This window comes from Garra rufa, chromosome 12 (assembly GCF_049309525.1).
Source record: "Garra rufa chromosome 12, GarRuf1.0, whole genome shotgun sequence".
In the NCBI taxonomy this organism is placed as follows: domain Eukaryota; kingdom Metazoa; phylum Chordata; class Actinopteri; order Cypriniformes; family Cyprinidae; genus Garra; species Garra rufa.
Window position 1 is genome coordinate 7,812,867 of NC_133372.1, and position 20,160 is coordinate 7,833,026.

Genomic DNA, 20,160 nt, shown 5'->3' on the forward strand with positions numbered 1-20,160 from the left:
TTGAGGGAAAAGTTACTTAGTGTTGCTTTAATATATTGAAACTCAGTTTCTGATTAGTAATATGCATTGCTAAGAACTTCATTTGGACAACTTTAAAGGCGATTTTCTCAATATTCTGATTTTTTTGCACCCTCAGATTCCAGATTTTTAAATAGTTTAATATCGGACAAATATTGTCCTATTCCAACAAACCATACATCAATGGAAAGCTTATGTATAAATCTCAATTTAAAAAAATTGACCCTTATGACTGGTTTTGTGGTCCAAGGTCACATATATCAGCTTAATATCATTTATCAGCCACCCTGCTTTGTAAGATATCAGCATTGGTCATCCAAAAATCTACATATATCCACTCAATCACTATATAAAAACTAGCATCATTGTAACATCTTCTTTCATGTTTTATAAATCTTTAATTATGTTTAGTCCATGATTTAATGCCTTTGTTTGGTATTTGTCTCTGACATCCTTTCCTTTCATTCATTAGCTCAGACAAATACAATATACAGTGTCCAGAAGTGCTATCTGTCTAGCCAGGGAGCAGATGTCCCATCATGAGCCTGTAGCGTCTCGCCCCGTCAGCTGTCAGCGGCCTGAAACCATTTTTGAGCTCAGAGAGAGCGCCGGTCCAATTAAAGAGGTTAATTTGCTTTAGCACTTATCTGTCCATCGATGTATTTCTTTCTGTATCAGGCTCTCCTGCTCTCCTCAGACCAGTCTCTCAATCTTTTGTCTCTCGTTCGTTCATTATACCTCGCATCTTAGAGCCCTTGTCTCATAGTCTCTTTCTTTCCACCGTCTTCTCATCCCTCTTTCTGTAGTTTGTTTGCCTCTCTTGCATTTGAGCAACACACCGTGGTGACATTACGGCTGTAACAAATTGAGCACTTGTAGAATGCAGGCATGAAACCGTCACAAAGCTTCCATTCAGCGTCTTACTGACTGAACATAAAGGCCCATGACAGTTTAAGTGGCGTGTTGAGTTTGCATGTGAAAGCGTGTCTACTGATGTTTACGGCAAGAAAGAGGGTTTGATGAGAAGGTTGAAACAATGCATGTGTGTGAAACCCAGACAGACAGTGCTACATGCTTTCATCGTGGAGAAAATCTGTCAAGCCTTTTAACGGTATGGTATAAATGTGTTGACATCCATAGATCGGTGCACTTTTTTTGCCATGTGATGTTTGTGTGCCTACATGTAGCCAAACTTCTGACTGTCATTATTCTGGCCAAGAATCATTCAGCGCAGTGAACGGTCACAGTTTTACAAGCCATTTAGAAGGGATGGTTTAGAAACCGAAATCTGTCCAAATCTAAACTCTGATCCCCCCTGTTCCCATTGCTCTTGTCATGTCATTATCGTCTGGATGAGAATGGATCATCTCCTCTGTCCCCTGCCCTGCTCCGTGAACCCCTGCCCTCCAAGCCTGTCAGAGTGAACTATCGCAGACAGACACACACAGAGACACTGTCACACACACAAAGACACACATAAACCCAGAGGCCCATCATACTGAGAGGACAGATGCCCTTGTTGTGGTGTAGAGCCTCCTCTGGATTCTCCTGTCATGTATTAAGAAGCAGAGTACACATATGGAAAAGATAGTTTGCAAAGAAAATTTGTTTGTGAGATTTTGAGGCTTCCTGAAGACTTGTTTTAGCAATTACTTTTGAGTTTATTTGACTTTGTTGATCAACTTGTGAAACTTATGAAACACAGTAGGCAGAGGTTGTCAACCAGAGGCCCGGGGTCCATTAGGGGCCCTCAAGTAAATTGTTAAAATGTTAATATATGAAAGGGGACATCAGATGCAAAATTCATTCTGTGTTTGTGTATAAATTTGTCTTAGCAGTGTGTGGACACAGCAATCCTGCAAATATTAAAATCCATTCACTCCTTTTTTATCTCCAAAAAACCTAAACAGTCTCAATTATCAAGCCGTTTTGATTTTCTGAGCAGTATGACATCATACTGCTCAAGCCCCACCCACAACCATTGTCGGACTGTCCTGTATTTGCATATTTCCGCCCTCAGCCATTTTTCTGTCCGCCATTTTCTTAAAAGTGAACATAAGAGTCTTCATTTTCTCGTGACATCATGGTTACTGAGGACACAGTGGATAAGTTTTGATTTTGATGGTAACGCACAACCAAATACACAAAACAAGAGTATAGGGGTGGAGTCAGCAGTAGCTCATTATCATTTAAAGAGCCACGCACCAAAACGAGTCATTGTGAACAAAGCTGTTTATGACAAGGTAAAAAGGGTGTTGTTTACACAACCATTGATGAATTTCATTAAAACCCTAAAGAATTATACAAACTTGTGAAAAATGGGCATTTTTCTTATATAATGTAAAAAATTAATAAAAATAAAATTTCAGTTTTCAGTTTAAGATTTCAGTTAATTTCATTTTGGGATTTCAGTTCATTAAAAACCTTTGGAAAAACAAGCAGCTTTGTCATAACTACTGCAGAAGTACTAGAAATCCTGTAGCTTGCAGTATATTGAATATTGTGTTGGACAATGTGGAGCCTTCGAGTCTAAAACTTTGAGAACCACTGTATATAAGGTATTTAAAACTAGAAACACCATATCGGAAGTCGAAATTGTGGTGTTATATACCACAAAACAACTAAAAATCTATTTACAGTCAAACCAAAAATTATTTAGACACCAGTTATTAGTGGGTGCAGGACACTATAGTTCATTTATGTAAGTGAGGATAGCAAAATAAAGTAAACTGTGACATATTATACCCAAAAAGTATTCATACAGTGGATTACCAGTTAAATTGATAAAAAATTGGGACCAAAAATTATTCAGACACTTTTACCTGACCATGTTTTGCTTAAGTGTTGTTTCTTTAATTGCTAATGCAACCCTTTTAAACCACAGACTTTGGACAATGAACAAAATTAAGCATTTTTTGGTAATTTGTCAACAAAGTATTGAGAGTTGTGTAAATATTGCCATACTAACAGTTGTCTGAATTTTTGGTTGATTGTAATCCATTACATACCTTTCTATCAAAGTTATCTGACCTTATCAAGTTAAATTGGTTCTGACATTAACTCTTGAGTTCTCATCATATTTTATTAGCATTTTCTAAACTATGGCAAATAAACTGTGATCATTTTGGTTTGACTGTGCAAATAAGTGCAGGAACACACATTTAAGGACAAGCAGGTGTTGACATAGTTTCTATTGAATATTTCATATTAAAAGTTGGGACAAGACATTGAAATCCCACTTTTAAAAAACAGTCCAACGACCTTTAGTTTGCATTACAATTGCAAATCATTAATTGTTCTTTGCTAGTCATGTAGTCAGACGTAGATAGTGTTACCGAGAGAGATGCTCTCATTTTAGAGCGCATTTGATTTCACAAAAATGTATCATTTTTATGTTTGTAATGCAATATTAGTCAGTATTTCAGTATTTTCGGTCCCTTTGGTCCATGTATATACATGCGCAGTTTATCAACTTTTAGGAATACATTAGCATAATAATGACCTCTAAGCTAACACAAACTAAACGCAACAAAAATCTGCTATGCCTGTATGTAATTTTCTCTTAAAATACTTTGAAGTCCCTCTGATCGTGAGGAGAAGCCAGAAAGCTGCTGAACGTCTGTTGTGCCGCTCTGTCAAATACTCTTCCGCTTGGCTCCACCACTCACTGAGTTGTGACCCTTGACCTAAGCAGGGCCGTGTATATGTACGGTCTTGCCAGCGCCTCACAGGAATGTCTGAATTTAAGGGCTCTTCTAGTGCATAGCTAGAGATGGTGTGCTGTCCTACAGCTGCCTGCGTATAAATCCTGCTGTCACCAGAAGGCCGAAGCTCTCCTTCGGTACGCCTTCTTTTGCTTGTTTTTTCTATCACTCTCCACCACTTTTCACTCAGTCACGCTGCTGCACAAGTGTCTCAAACCAGGAATCGGTGGCGAATAAGGAAGCTTTTGTGCCTTCGATTTAACATCTTCAGAGCTCACTCACCGCTGTCAGGTCTATGTGACCACACACACACAGATGAAACACTCCCATTCTCAAACAGGCAACTGGTTTATCCTGTACTCCACGAGGTTAAAAAAAGTTGTTGACAGCCGTTTACATCAGTTAGAAGACCTGATGAAAACAGCCCCCTCTCTGCGACCTCTGACCTCTCTCAAAAGTATGTACTGTATAAGAGCTGCAAGCTGCAGGGCTCCAGACAGATTTCTGGCAAGAGCGCACAGGTAACATTCCAACTCTAGTCGAAATTCCTGAGATGTATGTTGTTAAAAGGATGATTCATCTGTTGCTAGGTTAATTAATATTCAGCCGTTGCGATTGAAATGTGATAGCCGTGACAGATAGGATTCTCCTGCCATCTGCCTCAATCTTTCATGACTACGTGAACTCAAAATGTTGTAGCTGATTAATTTACCCATGAAAAAATCTTTCATATAAGCAGTTTTTTCATGATGAACATACATCCACATGGCATTTTGATTCATTTGTAGACATTCATTTACAAGAGACGTATAGGCCAATATTCATTTGTTATTTGGATATTAAAGGGGCAGTTCACCCAAAAATGAAAATTTGATGTTTATCTGCTTACCTCCTGGGCATCCAAGATATAGATGACTTTGTTGCAGTCTGTCAATTGGCTCCACGGCTTTGAGAGTAAAAAAAAAAAAGCATACACAGACAAAACCAAATTAATATTGTGACGGTACATTGAGGTCTTAATACACCAAACAATTGGTCTGTGCAAGAAACTGAAAAGAATTTATTTATACCTCTGGGGCCAGATTCACGAAAAATTCTTAAGAAGAATGTTCTTCTTAACTGCCATTTTCTTCTTATTTTTTAAAATAAGAAAAAAGTTAAGAATATGTTGTATTCCCAAAAAATCGTCTTAAGAAAATTCTTATCTTTTTACTTAAGATTGTTAAGACAAAAATTAAGAAAATTCAAATTCTTGTAAAAGAATCTTCTTAAAAACCATCGTAAATTACTTCTTAAAGTTAGGATAGCCTGAGACTTGTCTTAAATCCCAAATAGTAAGAATTATTTAATTAATTTATGGGGTTATTTCAAATTAACTGTTATATTTAAGCATTGCAACACTACTAGCTACATATAATACATATTAGGACTATCAATAGAGATGAGCACGAGTTCTCTGAAGTGACAGCAGTGACTGATAATGTAAACAATGATCCTGTCATGATTAGCCTATGTATTAGGCTACTTTTTGTCGACATCAAAACTTAGTAGCAACTCTACAAAATCGAGTCAGATAGGGAGATTTAATTAAACATTTTTTATTTGACTTGGCCGATAAATACGACATAATCTTTGGCCGTATTTAGTGCATATGTGCAGGACGCATTTGCTGTAGCAGCGCACACACATACCTTAAGCATTCATTCGGACGAGGGAACAAAAACAACACAAAAATGAATAAAACTGATCGACAAAGCTTAAGACAGACCCTTTAAAAGTAATGTGGCGCATTAAAAGCATGAAGCCGAGCGCCATTCAAGGTCGTGACGAAAATGTGCGTGCTTATGAATATTAGGATAATCTGCAGAAACCGCAAAAAAGACATTGAAGTGTTAAGAAAAAAATTAAGATGTTCTTAAGAACATATTTGAGAACTTCTTAAGATTTTTTTCAAGAATTGCACTTAAGAACACTCTTACGAACTTCTTAGAATTTATCTTTAGAAATTTCTTAATTTATTTCTTAAGAAGATGTTCGTGAATCCGGCCCCTGATCCACCGCAATGTCCAAGTGTCCTGAGCGTGTTCACAACAGCCAGCGCATTTGCTTGTGCGAACTCATCCAGGAGTGTTGACTTTTTACCGACTCCCAACTTTTGAGCCTGATCGACTGAAGTTTTGGTTGCTTGCTTTTCACCACGCGTCGGCTGTTGTGAACGCACTCTGGACAGTTGGACATTACGGTGGATCAGAGGTAAAAAATTATATAAATACTGTTCAGTTTCTTGCACAGACCAATTATTTGGTTTTCTCAAGACCTCAATGTTTCATCACGAGCCACAGGGTTTCATTTGGTTTTGTCTGTGTATGTGTCACAGGGAGGAGTCAGAGACGTGCGGATCCATTTGCAAGGCTTTATTGAGAAGTGTCGACAGGCAAGAATAATCACCAGAAAACAGGAACAACGTAGGTAATCCGGGAAACAGTTCAATACTCAAGCAGTGGTCGCAATGGCAGGCAGCAGGAATCAATAACGGGGTACACAGTCCAGAGTCATACACAGATATTCCAACACAGAGAAACACGCTTAGAATTATGACCATAGGAGCAATAAGACTTCGCAACGTGGCTGTGTGTGTGAGTGGCTTAAATGCATGTGGGTAAATGATAAACAGGTGTATGCAGCAATCAGTTCAGTGGGAAACGAGGAGCAGCTGTGTGCAGTGATTGGTGCAGTGGCTTATGGGGATTGAAGTCCAGAATGTGTGTGCAAGAGTTCATGATGAGATAGACCAGATACGTGACAGAGCCCCTCCCAAAGGAGCGGCTTCCAGACGCTCTAACCACATAATACAACCTGGAGGGTGGTGGAGCGGAGGCGGAACAGGGGGAGGGATGGAGGGCCAGGTCCATGTAGGGGTACTGGAACCACGAACTGAGGTGGAGCCGACGGAGGGAGAAGCCATGGTGGGGGAAGGGTTGGCTCCTGCATGGGGCTGACCGACGGAGGTGGAGCCGGTGGAGCCCGAGGCGGAACCGGAGAGTCGATGGTCCTAGGTGACACCGAGGATCCGGAGGGCCAAGGCGGAGCCCAAGGCTCTGGCGACCCCGGCGGAGATGGAGGTCCGGAGGTACGCAGCGGAGCCGGAGTGACAGAGGATCGAGGCTGTGCCCACGGGAGGGAGGAGGTCCACAGAGCCGGCAGGACGGAGTGACGAGGCGCAGCCGGAGGAGTAGAGTCCAGAGGTGAAGGTGGGGCGACGACTGACCGGGGCGGAGCCGGAGAGACGATGGAGCCCGGAGGAGCTGGTGGGCCGACGGCCGACAATGGAGACGAGGGAGCACAGAGCCGGGGTGGAGCCGCAGGGTCGGAGGGCCGAGGTGGAGTCCAGGACTCTGAGACTGGAGGTGATGGTGAGGGATCCCTCAGTCTGGACACCGATGGAGACTGGCAGTCCCACGGCAAGTCCTCTACACCGAAGGTGGAATGTGGATGAGCAGAGGGACTGTCAGGAGACAGAGGTGGCGGGACTGGAGCAGCAGGGAGGGTGGGTGGGAACAGTCCATGCATGAGCTCCGTGACCAGAACCGGGCAGACAGGAATCTCAGGATGACTGGATGGAACCAACGGAGTCTCTGGAAGGCTGGGCTGAACCAGCGGAGTCTCTGGAAGGCAGGGCTGAACCAGCGGAGTCTCTGGAAGGCTGGGCGGAACCAGCGGAGTCTCTGGAAGGCTGGGCGGAACCAGCGGAGTCTCTGGAAGGCTGGGCGGAACCAGCGGAGTCTCTGGAAGGCTGGGCGGAACCAGCGGAGTCTCTGGAAGGCTGGGCGGAACCAGCGGAGTCTCTGGAAGGCTGGGCGGAACCAGCGGAGTCTCTGGAAGACTGGGCGGAACCAGCGGAGTCTCTGGAAGACTGGGCGGAACCAGCGGAGTCTCTGGAAGGCTGGGCGGAACCAGCGGAGTCTCTGGAAGGCTGGGCGGAACCAGCGGAGGCTCTGGAAGGCAGGGCTGAACCAGCGGAGTCTCTGGACCACGCTCTTGTGAAGCGGGTTCTGGACGACGCTCTTGTGAAGCGGGCTCTGGACGACGCTCTTGAGGAGCGAGCTCTGGAGAACTGGACGACCCCAGCGGAGATTCAGGAGGGCTGGGCGTCTCCAGCGGAGACTCTGGAAGAGCAGGCTCTGAGCGAGCGGTCACTGGAGGGCGCTCTGGTGGCGCAGTCACTGGAGGGCGCTCTGGTGGCGGAGACTCTGATTTGACGGTAGCCATCTTAGGTGCAGACTCTGGCGTGGCGGCCATCTTGCGTGCAGGCTCTGGCGTGGCGGCCATCTTTGCAGCAGGCTCTGGCGTGGCGGCCATCTTTGCAGCAGGCTCTGGCGTGGCGGCCATCTTTGCAGCAGGCTCTGGAAGGGCAGACATCTTGTGAGTGGACTCGACCTCACCCACAGTAAACGGAGATTTGCAGTGAAACATGACAAAGTCTATATACTGTGCGAGAGTCCAGATGGGGTCTTCATCAGGTAGGTTGGAACTGATTACGGGGTCGAGTCCGCTCCAAAAGCACTCCTTGACCATGGTCTCATCACATGATGCCAGGTGGCTATATGTGATGAACTCATCCACATAATACTCGATGGGGCAGCCATTCTGAAAAATGGAGCACAGCAAACTGACTGGGTTGAACAAACTTCCTGCTAGCTCCATATTGGTCAGTTGTCCTGCTGACGAATAAAGCCGCTGGATCCTTGTAGCGGCGAAGTCTTCTGTCACAGGGAGGAGTCAGAGACGTGCGGATCCATTTGCAAGGCTTTATTGAGAAGTGTCGACAGGCAAGAATAATCACCAGAAAACAGGAACAACGTAGGTAATCCGGGAAACAGTTCAATACTCAAGCAGTGGTCGCAATGGCAGGCAGCAGGAATCAATAACGGGGTACACAGTCCAGAGTCATACACAGATAATCCAACACAGAGAAACACGCTTAGAATTATGACCATAGGAGCAATAAGACTTCGCAACGTGGCTGTGTGTGTGAGTGGCTTAAATGCATGTGGGTAAATGATAAACAGGTGTATGCAGCAATCAGTTCAGTGGGAAACGAGGAGCAGCTGTGTGCAGTGATTGGTGCAGTGGCTTATGGGGATTGAAGTCCAGAATGTGTGTGCAAGAGTTCATGATGAGATAGACCAGATACGTGACAGTATGTTTTTTTGACTCTCAAAACCGTGGAGCCCATTTACTGCCATTATATGACTGACAGACTGCAACGATTTGAGTTAAAAATCTTTGTTTGTGTTCTTCTGAAGAACCAAAATCACCTACATCTTAGATGCCCTGGGGGTAAGCAGATAAACATCAAAATTTCATTTTTGGGTGAACTATCCCTTTAAATATGGATTTTCTGTTTGGACATATGAGTCAAAACCGAGCAACAAATATTTCAAGCTGTCTCTCCATGTGTCAACAAACTTTTTCTGTTTCCAGACAAATCTCATGGTATGAATTCATATGCAATCACCATCTCATAAAATAGTAATATTGGTCATAAGTTGGTCATAATCAGTCTGTTCCTATTGTCCTGCAGTTCTTCTTTTGAAAATATGAGGATGGCCAAATTACCTGTTGTAGAAAACTTGTCATGTTGCATCTGGTTGGGACAAGGTATTCATTCAGAATTCACTGGCTAATTTTATCAGATTCCTTACTGATGCTAAAGCAGTGGCAGTTTGCAGAACTCTCCCATCTGCTACCGTACCGCGATGCAGATCAGAACATATGTATCCAATTAAGTAGCAAAGCAGAGAGCTGGAATCCAGCTTGATGTCAGACGGATGAAGAATTGGGGTGAGTGTGGCCTGTCTTAGCCAAGTGATGGTTGCATCCATCTTACAGAAGCTTATTGATGGTAAATGTTATGTTTCAGCGTGTGCTAGAGCTGTTATATCTGAAACTGGTAGTAATAGTATGTCTGCTGTGTGTAACAGCTGCTTTTGGCTTTCATAGCCCCACTTTTCTCAAACGTCACCTCCTGTAGCTAAAGTCAAATTCAGTTACGGTAGCATGGTGTAGTTTTTTGCTTAATCTGCAAACTTTAGTTTCAACTTAACCTTTAGCTTATAAATGAGGTGTGCTGCTAGTATCAATAATCTGAACTGCAAGAATGAAACTTCATCCATCACCCACTGGTTGGACTATTAGGTAGACAAACAGTCGCAAATCGACATTGCTGTTTGAGATAGCAATGTAATAGCAATTTGAGGAATCAAACTATGAATTATAGTTGCTTTTATAAATTAAAGGGTAGGGATAGTTCACCCAAAAATGAAAATTTCCTCATGATTTACTCGCTCTCAAGGCATTCTAGGTGTATTTGACTTTCTTCTTTCAGACTAATACAATCAGAGTTATATTAAAAAATGTTCTGGATATTCCAAGCTTTATAATGGCAGTGAATGGGTGTTGAGGTTTTGAAGTCCAATAAAGTGCATCCATCCATCATTAAAGGTTGTATCAGCGATTTCAAGCCTGAAACATAAAGTGTCAAATTCAGCTGAGCTTTCTTCACGATCCGCTCGCTGCCTGCCCCATAAATTGGCTGTAAAAAAAAACGCGTCTCTGTGGTGCTACCAATGATTCCACAGCAAAACAAACAGTGTTCCAACCAATCACCGTCAGGGGTTTGGTGTTGTGGACTTTCGTAATGGTGCAGGGATGTGAGGGAGGCAGAGCGAAAGTCCACAACACCAACCCCCTGACGGTGATTGGTTGGAACACTGTTTGTTTTGCTGTGGAATCGTTGGTAGCACCGATTGTTTTTTTGGCATATCTCAGACCCTAGGCTGACCACAGAGACGTGGTTTTTTACAGCCAATTTATGGGGCAGGCAGCGAGTGGATCATGAAGAAAGGTCAGCTGAAATTGACACTTTATGTTTCAGCCTAGAATCGCTGATACAACCTTTAAAGGTACTTCACATGGGTCTGGAGGATTAATAAAGGGCTTCTGAAGTGAATTTGTATATTTGTGTAAGAAAAATATCCATATTTAAAACTTTATAAGACAGAAACTAATCGCTTTGCTTTAGAAGGTCTTTATTAATGGATGGATGCACTTTATTGGACTTCAAAATCTCAACACCCATTCGCTCCCATTATAAAACTTGGAAGAGCCAGGACATTTTTTAATATAACTCTGACCGTATTTGTCTGAAAGAAGAAAGTCATATACACCTAGGATGGATTGAGAATGAGTAAATCATGGGTTAATTTCATTTTTGGGGGGAACTTTCACTTAAAGCCTGGACAGGAGAAATCCTTTGGAGAAAATTTGGTGGTGAAACAATTTTAACTCAGAAGTTGATAGCAAATTTCATAAATAGCTACAACGAAACACATTGAATTAAACATGAAATTTTGAAGCGGAAAGATTGAAATAGGTCGAAAAACTTTTAGTCATTTTTTACAGCGTATAAATGACTTAATTATAGTGGTCTTGTTATATTAAGCCAAGATAGGATAAATTATTTCATTTAATTCTAGGTTGATTTACTACATCACTTGTGCCCGGGATGCGCCAGATGGAAAGCCTTAAATATTGACCCCGTGGCTGTAATGTGAATGGGGAACACTGGTCTTTTTGTACTGGTCCCAGTACCAGAGCTCTGCCTGAGGGGGGCTTCCTGAATGAATCCTCTCTCTAGGCCTGACTATCACATGGCCTTTTAAGCCTGTAGTCCTCTCATGGATCAGGAGAATGCAAAGAAAGGGACAGGATGACTTGAAATAATCTTTGTTGAGCAGTGAGAAAATGTTGGCATGGTTTAGACGTTTAGAGCCATACTGGACCTCTCATTGTACACTATACATCAGTGCAGAAGGCCAGCTATGTTAATGGACTTTCAGGAATACTTTAGAGTAACAGTTCTAAATAAAGCAGTACGCCACTCAAGGCCATGCATTACATACTTAAGGGTGTTGTTAGCACGAAGTGGAGTTATTGTCAACGACAACAACAGATATTTAATGTTTAATGTACAGTTATGTGAAGCAAGGTTTTGGATCAATGACATGTTATGATGGATGGAGATACCCAGTGCAATGCAATCGATAAAAAGGTCCTGTAGTCATCCTAGTTGTGTATGGTTAAAAAAAAAAAAAACTCTTTTTCTCTGTTTATCATTTCATGCACTGTAAGGATGCACTGGCTGTTTACAATTTTAGGATGGATCTCACTAAAATGATGTGTCATTTTATCACAAAATCATTTTAAATATTTTGAAGAAAATTAAGCCTATTTCAGGACCCTTGAGATGTTTCTGCATTCTTATTCTCCTTTAAAACAACCAAACGTTGTCTATATATAATTCAAGTTCACTTTGAGCTGTTTTAATGTCTATGATTCTCAGTGGTGGTTTAAAAAAATCTATAATACAACTTTTGACATTTAAATTATTAAATACAATCAGCACAACAAATATTGCAATGATATTAATGTATAAATACTTTTCACATGTGCTCAATTTTCATGAATCCTTAAAATGTTTTAATTTCTATGAGCAAAATGTAATTCTGATTTATTTTGTTTTGATTTTGCAATTTAGAGGGGCAACCATGGCCTAATGGTGAGAGAGTTGGGCGTGTAACCCAAAGGTTGCCGGTTTGATTCCCACACCGGCAAGAATTGAGGACTTTCACTTTAAAGTCACCCAGACATACAGGTTTTTGTGAATTTTAGAATCAGAACTAATCATTTTTAAATAAGAACCACATTATTGCTTGTAGATGTTTGCTGAAGTCAAATTGCCTCAACCTCATGTTCTCCTCTTCACTGCTTTTCAGGCTTTAGTGTTTGCTCTGTCTGTGGGACGGTCCTATATGCTAACAAAACATCCACCTCTGCCCTGTGCAGACTAGTCCAGTCCATTTTCCCAGTAGCCAACTCTTTATTTTATTCAGACTGCCACCTCCCCCCGTCTGTGGGCTTTAAACCACCATCCCCTTCACCTCTCCGTCTGGTCCACTCCTTTTTGTCTGTCCGCCTCTTTAATGTGCGTTGCTAAGGTGACTGCTGACCCATTGCTTGGCGCTCTATGAGAGGCCCCATTCCAAGATGGCTACCCTCTTAGACACTTTAAATTTGTGGTGGGGGTAGGGTGCGTGTCCAGCGCTGGTATTGAGATCACTGGAAATTAAACACTTGGACCAACACATGTTTATGGGCACTGACAAGAATATACCAGCTGCCAGATGAAGGCATTCTTTCTTGTGGCCAAATACGGTTTTCTCACCTTGTCCCTAGAGTATCCATATGGCACTTGGAGCATTTCATTACATTGATTTGAATATGAGAATAATCATGTCTAGATTAAACTAGGGTCAGGTGTGAGGGCACAGATGCTTGAGTGAAGTGTAATTATTTTCTGGTAAATTATGCATAATTGTAGTGTCAAACAGTAAATCTTGAATTCGTTTTCATGGTGTCAAATGTTCCGATCTGGGCCTTTTAAGCACAAAGTACAAGTCTTTGGTTTCACGTTGATGCTTATCTTTGTGTATTTAAGAAAAGGACTGTATAATAAAAGGTCATGTGCAGGGACTTGCATGTGGTGCTCTGGGATTCAAGCATAACCTGAAATAACCTAAAGTGCAGAGGTTGGAGTTACAGCACTTTTATGTATTTTATCTGTAGCTGAAAAGAAGTCCTAACACATAGTAGATCTGCAAATATAAATTGTATAATACACTGAATACAGGTCAGTTGCTCCAATCAGTTGAAACACAGCCCATAGGTATCAAATGTGAGATAAACCTTGTGCAAAAAAAGACCAAAAAATGTGAATTTGTCAAAGTAAATGTCTTGTGTACTGTACCTTAAAAGGAAAAAAAGTTGATGCAAGTGTGATTGCTCTCCACGTTAAGTCTTGCAGAGCAATAAAAATTTCATATCGCACCACTTTGTCCTTGAAGTTTTTTTATTGGTCAGATAGGTTTTTGTCTGTGGTCAGGCGCTCAATGCAACACATTGAGTCTGACCAGGACAAAGAGAGAATAACTGAGAGAGAATTAAAAAAAAAACAGATTGCTTGTAGGTTTGATATGAGTGGAATTATATTGTACTATATATACTCACATAAAAAGGCATAAAAATCTTCAGTTTATCTTATAAAAGGATATTTTACTGATGCTCCAATCGGACACAAAGCGGTTCTTTTCTGTCCTGTTCCTCAAATCTGGACGGACAAATGCCCACAAATTGTTCTGCCAAACCTCACCTTTTAGCATATCACTAAAGAAAATGTGATTGTCGGCCATGTGTTGAAAGGAACAAGGTTGAAAGTAATCAATAAGTCGGCCTCTCAGACAAGGCCACCAAGTAATAGCTGCTGTTGCTGAGGTGGGTGTTTTAAATGTCAGCGACGCAGGATGATTATATGTCTAGGGAGAACACTTCCCTTATTTTAGGCTGTTTTCACACTTGGTTTGATTGCTTGGTCCAAACTTAAGTATGATTTCTTTCTGTCTCTCCCTGCCCTCCTCTTGCACATAGCATTTTAGGACACTATTGTTTGATTTAGATTTAGCAGTAACTTTACACAGAATGGATCAGCTTTTTGTTTTCGTCTGCAGAAAATGCATTGAAAGACATGCAAAGAATGTGACCTGCTCTTTAAATGCAATGATTAGTTGACTACTTCAAGTTAGGGCAGATTGCTTTCATACCGGTTACATGAACTGTACCCTAGGCCCACTTATAAAGTGGATTTGTTGTTTGCTGGAGTTTTACATCAACAACTGAAATCTAACATCAAATGTGCTTGGACCTCCACCAGAAGTTCCCTTTAATAAGGTGTTAAAAATCAGGAAATGCTTGGGGTGTGCTCTTTCTGTTTGCTTGTGAAAGATCAACAAAAATGAGTTACACCTTCATTCTTATTTCTTTCATGGCCATTGGAAATCCTCAATATAGTATGCTAGTTCTGTTTTCTTGTTGTGCTAGTGATGAGGAAAATTATACACTGTAATGATTGTTGCCTTATAGAAAAGCATGTATTTTTAATTCTTCAGATATAAGCATTGCCTGCCCATATGATTCATGCGATAATGGTATATGATTTAATTGGTGTAAGCATGAGAATAGACAAGCAAAGAGTGGCCTTTTTATGACGGAAAAATCTCCCGAGGAGGTCAAACCCCACACAGGTGGCAGCAATTAACTGTAATTTTTGCAGATTGTAATGATCCATAATTTACCAGCCTCCACCTTGCATCTCTTATGCAGTAAAAGTGTTTTGATTGGGTACAGGTTTTTTGTTCGCTCTGGCCTTTGTGTCAGATATCTGAAAGACAGGCACGGCAGTTTACATTTGAAGTGATGTTCATGCAGAAGCCTCCAGTTTCAAAAGGTTGAGTTCAACCTTTACAGTTGTCACTTCAAGATTTTAAGGCAAGAACACAACAGAATAAATAATAGCAATGTAAAACAATTTTAGAGTTAGAGTTAGTGGCTAAAGCTCAGGGTCAGAAAGTGAGAGGTTCCTAGTTTGACCTTCACAAGAAACTAACCATGAGCTGTCCTAGTTGTGTCACTGAGCAAGGTATCTAAACACTTGCTACTCCAAGGGGACTGTCCTTGTAATAAATGTGCTGGTAAATGTGTGAGTTCTTACTGAGCCTTTGTAGTTGAATAGGAAAATTTTCTAAATGGAAAACTAACCTTCTCTTTTTGATTTGTCTTGCAGAAAAAGATGAGCCCAGCAGCTACACTTGCACAACTTGTAAGCAGCCCTTCAGCTCAGCTTGGTTCCTGCTACAGCATGCCCAGAATACCCACGGTTTCCGAATATACCTGGAGAGTGAGCCCGGAAGCCCGTTAACTCCACGGGTGGCCTCTGCTCCAGGCATGGGTGGTGACTGTGCCTCGCAGCCACCGCTCCATGCAGCCCATCTGGCAGACAGTAGTCCCTATAGCCTGATGAGGATAGCCAACAGAGATGGGTCCTCGGCTCCTAGAGAAGGGCGATATCCTAGGACACCACCGCTCTTTAGTCCCCCACCACGTCATCACATGAGCCCGGACGATCTGGCTTTGGCCCCCCACCACCCAAGCGCCTTTGACAGGGTAATGCGTCTTAATTCGGTACCCTTGGATTCCCCATCTATGGACTTCTCAAGACGACTACGGGAACTGGCAGGCAACTCTGCTGGGTCCTCTCCACCCATGTCGCCCAACCGGCCTAGCCCTATGCAACGGCTGCTCCAGCCATTCCAACCAGGGGCATCTCCTTCTCCTTCTCGCTTAACACCCACTCAACAAACTCAGAGCGTGCCAGCTGTGAAGGCAAAGTCTTGCGAGTTCTGTGGAAAGTCCTTTAAGTTCCAGAGCAACTTAATTGTCCACAGACGTAGTCACACCGGAGAGAAACCTTACAAGTGCCACCTGTGCAACCACGCCTGCACTCAGGCCAGCAAGTTGAAGCGCCACATGAAGACTCATCGGCACAAGTCCTCCTCTACTACCTCCAAATCAGATGATGGCCTTTCAACTGCTAGTTCACCCGAGCCAGGCACAAGTGATTTGCTAAGCAGTGCCACCAATGCTCTTAAATCTGTGGTGGCGAAGTTTAAAAGTGAGAACAATGGCATGATCCCAGAAAACGGACAGGAGGAAGATGAAGAAGATGAGGAGGAGGAGGAAGAGGAGGAAGGAGAGGAAGAAGAGGAGGAGGAAGAAGAGGAAGAAGAGGAGGAGGAGGAGGAGGAGGAGGAGAATGGGAGTGAGGCCAGTGAGAGGAATGACATAAACTTTAGCTTGAGCCTAGAAGGTGCACGTCACCATGAGAACAACAGACAGCGACACAACAAAAGTATTGAGGGAATTCAGGACTATCGAGATGCCCTGAAACTTTACAGACGAGGGGACCACAGATCAACTAGTGAGACGGGCGGTGACGATTCCCAACAAGAGTCTGATCAAGGCAACAAGGGATATGGACACATTGCAAATGGAACAGCCTCCTACCCAAACGATGACCTTTCGAGGAAACTTCTTACCGGAAGTCCCGGATCCGACAGCCCCGTCTCCAAACGCATCAAGGTGGAAAAGGACGTTGATCTTCCAACTCCAACTACAATCCCCAACTCAGAAAACGTCTACTCGCAGTGGCTGGCCGGATATGCAGCGTCGCGCCAGCTCAAGGATCCTATTCTCAACTTTGGGGACTCAAGACAATCACCTTTCGCCACCTCTTCAGAGCACTCCTCGGAGAATGGAAGTCTCAGGTTCTCCACTCCCCCTGGGGAGCTTGATGGAGGGACAGCCTCTGGGCGCAGTGGCACGGGAAGTAGGGCCAGTACACCCCACCTTCCTTCTGGTCGACCCAGCTCCAAGGATAGTCGACGTAGTGACACGTGTGAGTTTTGTGGCAAGGTCTTTAAAAACTGCAGCAACTTGACAGTGCACCGGCGCAGCCACACTGGCGAGAGGCCGTACAAGTGTGAGCTTTGTAGCTACGCCTGTGCTCAGAGCAGCAAGCTAACACGGCACATGAAGACGCACGGACAGACAGGCAAGGACGTTTACAAATGTGAGATATGCCATATGCCTTTTAGCGTCTACAGCACTCTGGAGAAGCACATGAAAAAATGGCACAACGATCGGCCCTTAAGCATTGAAATTAAAACGGAGTAAATTTAATGATGTCTTTTGCAGTCCTAGAGAAAAATATTTAAAGCACAGCGTCGGTTCATTAAGCTGGCCGAAAATTTGTCAAAATGACGCAAGACTCTGAGCCTCTCTAATGTGCAATAACTTAATGTTTTGTACTTCTTTTCTTACTGGTTGGCATGTTTTCGTGTGTTAGCTTGATTGATAAGAATTAGCTGTGTTGCTGTTGTTACTGTCTTTTATCAAACAGGACATATCATGCTGCAAACACTTAATTTTTACATATCATACCTAGTTGTATTTTGTCATTAAGCCTGTAATCTTTTGACTACCTACATTCACACTGGGGTTTACACTGTTCATTAGGGGTATAGACGAACGTTAAAATGGTAACATTTTACTAAAATACTAAAAACGTTTGAATTTTTATCGTTGCTTGTGAAAAAAAAAAGAGTGCCTTGGGTGTTTAAAGCATCTGTGGTTTCTGCCATTTGCCATAAGCCTGGGGATATTGTTCAATGCAAATTGAGGTTCTTGCATCAAGTACCTGTTGTGAATTCGCTAAATGCAGGAATCCAGCATATGTGTATATCATTTACTTGTGTTTCTTAAGTATGATTCTTTTGCTGGCATGTTCATGCCTTGGTGAGATTTTACCTTGTGTTTTGGTATCAAACAGACAGGTACATTAGTAAGTTTTCTTTTAACTTAGGGTCTCAATGTTTCTTTGGGTTTTCTATGAAGGTTTTTTAGAACGTAGCCCTGAAAATGTGTTTTACTCAGTAGAAAAAATTTCTATTTGGTGCATGGAACAAAAAGCATATTATGTAAATATGTCCATTTCAGGGTCATCCACAAAAATGTAACAAACAGTCCCTGAATAAGCTGTTAAAGACTTGTCTGGATTGAAAATCCTTTACATTTCAAAATAAGCTCAGATTGGCTAGAAATAGAAATAGGTTAGCAACACCAGTTTTGATGGAGCAATGCAGGAACGTATTTCAGGACATTTACACACTATTGGATGAAAGTCTGAATACTTTACAGTTAACTTGCTTGCAAACTGTTGTGTACTCCCACAACGTTTTCTTTTATCCTACACTCTTCAGTTTCTAAAGCTATGTACTGTATATACCCCTGTTTATTAGTAAAGCACTTAGCCACGCTCACATATTTTGTGCCCGTCGAGTTGACATTCAGACTTTTTATTCTCTACATTATCCCATAGTGAATTTTATGAATAGCACTTGCCACTCAGCCTAAAACTCTGTATCTGTCCTGCTAATCTACGGGCAGGTGGTTGAGTATAAAACAAAACTGCTCTCCAATGGCACAAAAAAACCTGCACTGTTCAATTATTTTCCTGTTTACAAGAGACACTTAAGAGATATTTCCTCTCATATGAACAACTTGATGAGGTGTCAACGTATTATGTGAAATAGAGTTAGATTAGAAATCGTGGTCAGCGAAAAAGGACTTAAAAGAAGCTTAAAAAGAAAAAAAACGGAACTGTTCATTTAGAAGCTAGACTTTAAGTTGGAACAGTGTATGTTTATCTCAGTGAATATACTCCAAACCCGCTGCTTAAACAGCCATTTTTTTTTATCATAGTTGAATAAAATGAATTAATGATTTAAATGTTTTGGGGTTTCTTTTTGTAATACTTTGGTGTTTTTAACAGGAAATTAATTTAAAGTGTTCAATTTTTTGCCGCTCATCTTCATTTCTTGGTGGATTACAATGTACTGTGTAAATACTAAATGTTATGTGAATTTCTTTTTCTACCGATTCCTTTTTTTTTCCTTTGGCATACACAGTTCAGGATGCATTATAATGAGATTGTAGGAGTACATTTGACATTTTATAGGGCTGACTTATGGTCTGTCAAAAGCTATTGTGACACACTTCAGTTTGCCATGTCAGTGTGTAGAGAAGATCTGGATTTAATTGTTCATCAAGAGTAGTCAAGATAGTATTTATATAGAGACTAGAATTCCAGACTGTTCCTTGTTCACTTTAAAGGTACAAAAATGCCTGTAGTTGAGCTCAGCATGCTGCCACCATTTTGCGTTTCTCCTTAACTTGGCAGGATAATATAGTGCGAATCATTTTAATGTATGGATCTTGAAGATGAGTTTCTAAGAAAAAAAAGCTATGTGGGGGTTATACAGATAAAAGGCTATACAATGGTCTGTTGACGCAATTCTCTTTGAAATAACACGATGATGAGGAACAGGTGGTTTTATGATCTCTGGCCTTTGGATATGCAGTAAAGTTTCATAGTTAGTGGGTTTCCCTCTTTATTTTGAACTGTCCCTGTCTCCCCCACAACCTGAAACATTCCAGTCATCTTTGAAAGAATGGATGTCATATGCAATGAATCAAGAGTCAATAAATACATTTAAAATGCATTTTGAAATACAACTGCACGGTTTGTCTTGGTTTCTTTTATTAATGTCCAGACCCACCCGGAAACTACGCCCACAGATCTCATGCAGATTTCCACAGAATTTGATTGTCTGTCATTCCTAATGTTCTACACTTCCCCCTTGCATGTTTCTTTATTAAATATCTCAGCTAATATGATTATATGATTGCTTTTAGCTACCAATATAGAAGACTACTATAGTACTCTCAGCTCTGTTAAACACATTTGACCAAATTTAAATCCATTCCTCAAAATAAATTAAAAAAAAGGTTAAGTTTATGAGCTTTTTTGTTAGACTTTGTGTTACTTATTTTTTTATGATTGTTATGATATTCTTTTATGGTTTCG

The 20,160-nt window shown here is 41.7% G+C and overlaps 1 protein-coding gene across 1 annotated transcript in view; it reads left to right on the top strand.

The window, feature by feature from the left end:
- The window catches only part of bcl11ab (BCL11 transcription factor A b), a 34,218-nt gene extending 14,410 nt beyond the window's left edge, over positions 1–19,808 (top strand). The window contains exon 3 of the mRNA XM_073851510.1: positions 15,460–19,808. Coding sequence (XP_073707611.1) covers positions 15,460–17,408 — 1,949 coding nt within the window. The 3' untranslated portion in view covers positions 17,409–19,808. The remainder of the gene's footprint in view (positions 1–15,459) is intronic.
- Positions 19,809–20,160: the final 352 nt, after the last annotated feature.